The 2405-nt window shown below is 41.6% G+C and overlaps 1 protein-coding gene across 1 annotated transcript in view; it reads right to left on the bottom strand.

Moving 5' to 3' along the window:
• LOC101855345 overlaps positions 1–2069 on the bottom strand; it is a gene marked incomplete at its 5' end in the record, with an annotated part of 2416 nt that extends 347 nt beyond the window's left edge. The window contains 1 exon segment of the mRNA XM_005100550.2: positions 1653–2069. Within this exon segment, the coding sequence (XP_005100607.1) occupies positions 1653–2024 (372 nt within the window).
• Between the last annotated feature and the right edge of the window lie 336 nt (positions 2070–2405).

Raw genomic sequence — 2405 nt, 5'->3', positions numbered from 1 at the left:
AGAGAGAGAGAGAGAGAGAGAGAGAGAGAGAGAGAGAGAGAGAGAGAGAGAAGGAAAAGAGGGAGAAGAAAAATTAATTATTTTAAATACATGATGTTGGCTGACAATGTGACAATCATGTCAAATGATTAAGGAGCGTGTATTGAACTATTTCTTTTGGTAAGTGTTTTATGGCGCTTGCAAACTGCACACGGTCAAATGAGCGCGCGGGGCACATTTATCATTTTCAGTTAGGTAGGAATTAATTTTGCTTCTTGCCTGGGTAGCTGCCGAAGCCTACTCTTAATGATTTTAGTACCACCAAGGGGATCTTTAACGTGCCAACTTCCACAGAGGACCTCCTGGATTTTTTTGCCCTTATCCGAGAAGGCTAGGTGGTAGATCAGGGGTGTGGCTGGAAGACAACAGTAAGAAGGAGCAAATGAGCAGAAATAAAAAGACAGAAGAAAGACTCAGGAGCCCAGAGAGGGGGCAAAGAAGACGGTGGAGGGGGGCAGAAAGTTGAGGCGAAAGCAAAAGACAGAACATGATTAAAGGGCACGAAAAGAGGTGAAGGAGAGCAACCCGGTACCAATTGAATGAGAGACGAACACCGTATCTGGTCGCTTTAAAGGACAAGTGGGCTAACCCAGATTACGGGAGTTTCCAGAAATCTTGACCTACACCAAAAGTGGACATTGTCCTACCTATAGGAGAAGATCGGTTTCATTGGTGTGTATATTTGTTTGGTTATAGAGAAAACTATCCTTGTTTTTTAAGAAACTGAACAAGGAGCAAAAACTTTACCTTCGATTTTCTCAAAATGGCATTTTTCGGGATAACCCCCTTGAGCTTAAAAGTGACCATCTCTAGATCACGAGAGCCCCCTGCTTTCGACTATAAGTACAGTGATAGCCATATGTGACCCAACGCACAAACGAAAGTAATAACATTCGGTCTTCCACTGAAGCTTGTCAATCTCCCTCTACCCCTCACCTGTAAAGTGCCCTAAATGTAGCATTGAACTTAACCACTGATATTCTTTACAACTGTGCATAAAGACAGATGACCAGAGGGGGAACACTTTGAACGTGAATAGGATTCTTTTATATGCAAGCGTATTATGGCCCCATCGAAACAATAAAGATCGTTTAAGAGGCGTGCTTTGACCATGCCTATCAGAACCAACTTGGGCTGAAAAGAATACAATATGCCATCAGAAAGATTGATATACACATGTACTCGATGAAAACTCTCAGGGCTGGGGAATCGAACTCAAGTCTCCTGCTTGCTATGCCGAAACGCCTGACCACTACACCACAGACGCATGTGAATTGAACACTATAATAGTTCTGTCAATCGTATATCTGACTTGCTACTACGCGTCATAGACGGGCTCCCCCAGAGACTTGATTTATAACATCCTAGTTCGGGCACTGTCATGGCCGCCGCTCTTTGGTCTCTATTAAAATTAAAACTTCGCTACACTGGTGTGCACCATGGCTGTCCAAATGAATGGCAAAACACCGGCCTCGCTACAGTCGATTTTTTAAACAAAATTTCTCTCCTTTCCCTGCATTTGGTTCTAAATTAAGTAAAACACCAATACTAAATATAGTTGGACAAAAGCAAAGAAAAAGAGTATTGGGCATTTGCAAGGTGTTGGGCTTTACCTTCCCAATTAGTCCTTTGATGTTGTTGCTCGCATCCTGCTTGTGGCCCAAAGTGGCGTCAATGAAGAACAGTGCAGCCGAGTTGTTGAATGGGCCGATGTCGGAGAGTGACACGCCGAGACCATTTTTCGAGTTGCCTTTTTCTTCTGTGCCATGGATATATTGAGACGGTATAGACTTGTATTCTCCGTCCTTTACAGCAATGATCTTAGGTTTATTGACTTCATAGGTTCCATGTTCACCAGCTTTGTTCTTTTCATTCTCGAAGGGATATTGAGGGTCACTACTATGAGGGTCTGTGTCATGTCCGATTACGCCAGAGCTCACTCCAGCAAAGAAGAGAAATAAAATGAGACCCATGGGAACTTTCATGCCTGTACGTGTCTCTTCCTCCTTGCAAATGAAGAAATATATTATCTGCAACAATAAAGACATAAAAACTTAAACATATTTTTATGACATGTCCGTTTAAATGTCAAGGATATGGAGAGAAGAAAACATTACTATTCTCTTTCAAAAAGGTTGGTGCCAATTTTTTTTTTACATTCTAAAATTGAAACTAACATTTAAAAAAACATGAACATGTTCTGGAATTATAGCAAATGTCTGTATTGTGGCTGTTGAGGATTTTTTAATTACTTAGCTTGGAATTCTTGATATTTTGACTTGCTTCTGACTGCTTAGTGGGCATCTAAAACATCACACACACACACACACACACACACACACACACACCACACATTAACACCAAGG

Source organism: Aplysia californica, unplaced genomic scaffold, assembly GCF_000002075.1.
Source record: "Aplysia californica isolate F4 #8 unplaced genomic scaffold, AplCal3.0 scaffold00251, whole genome shotgun sequence".
In the NCBI taxonomy this organism is placed as follows: domain Eukaryota; kingdom Metazoa; phylum Mollusca; class Gastropoda; order Aplysiida; family Aplysiidae; genus Aplysia; species Aplysia californica.
The sequence above is the reverse complement of the archived record's forward strand: the minus strand, read 5'-3'. Positions and strand labels throughout refer to the sequence as shown.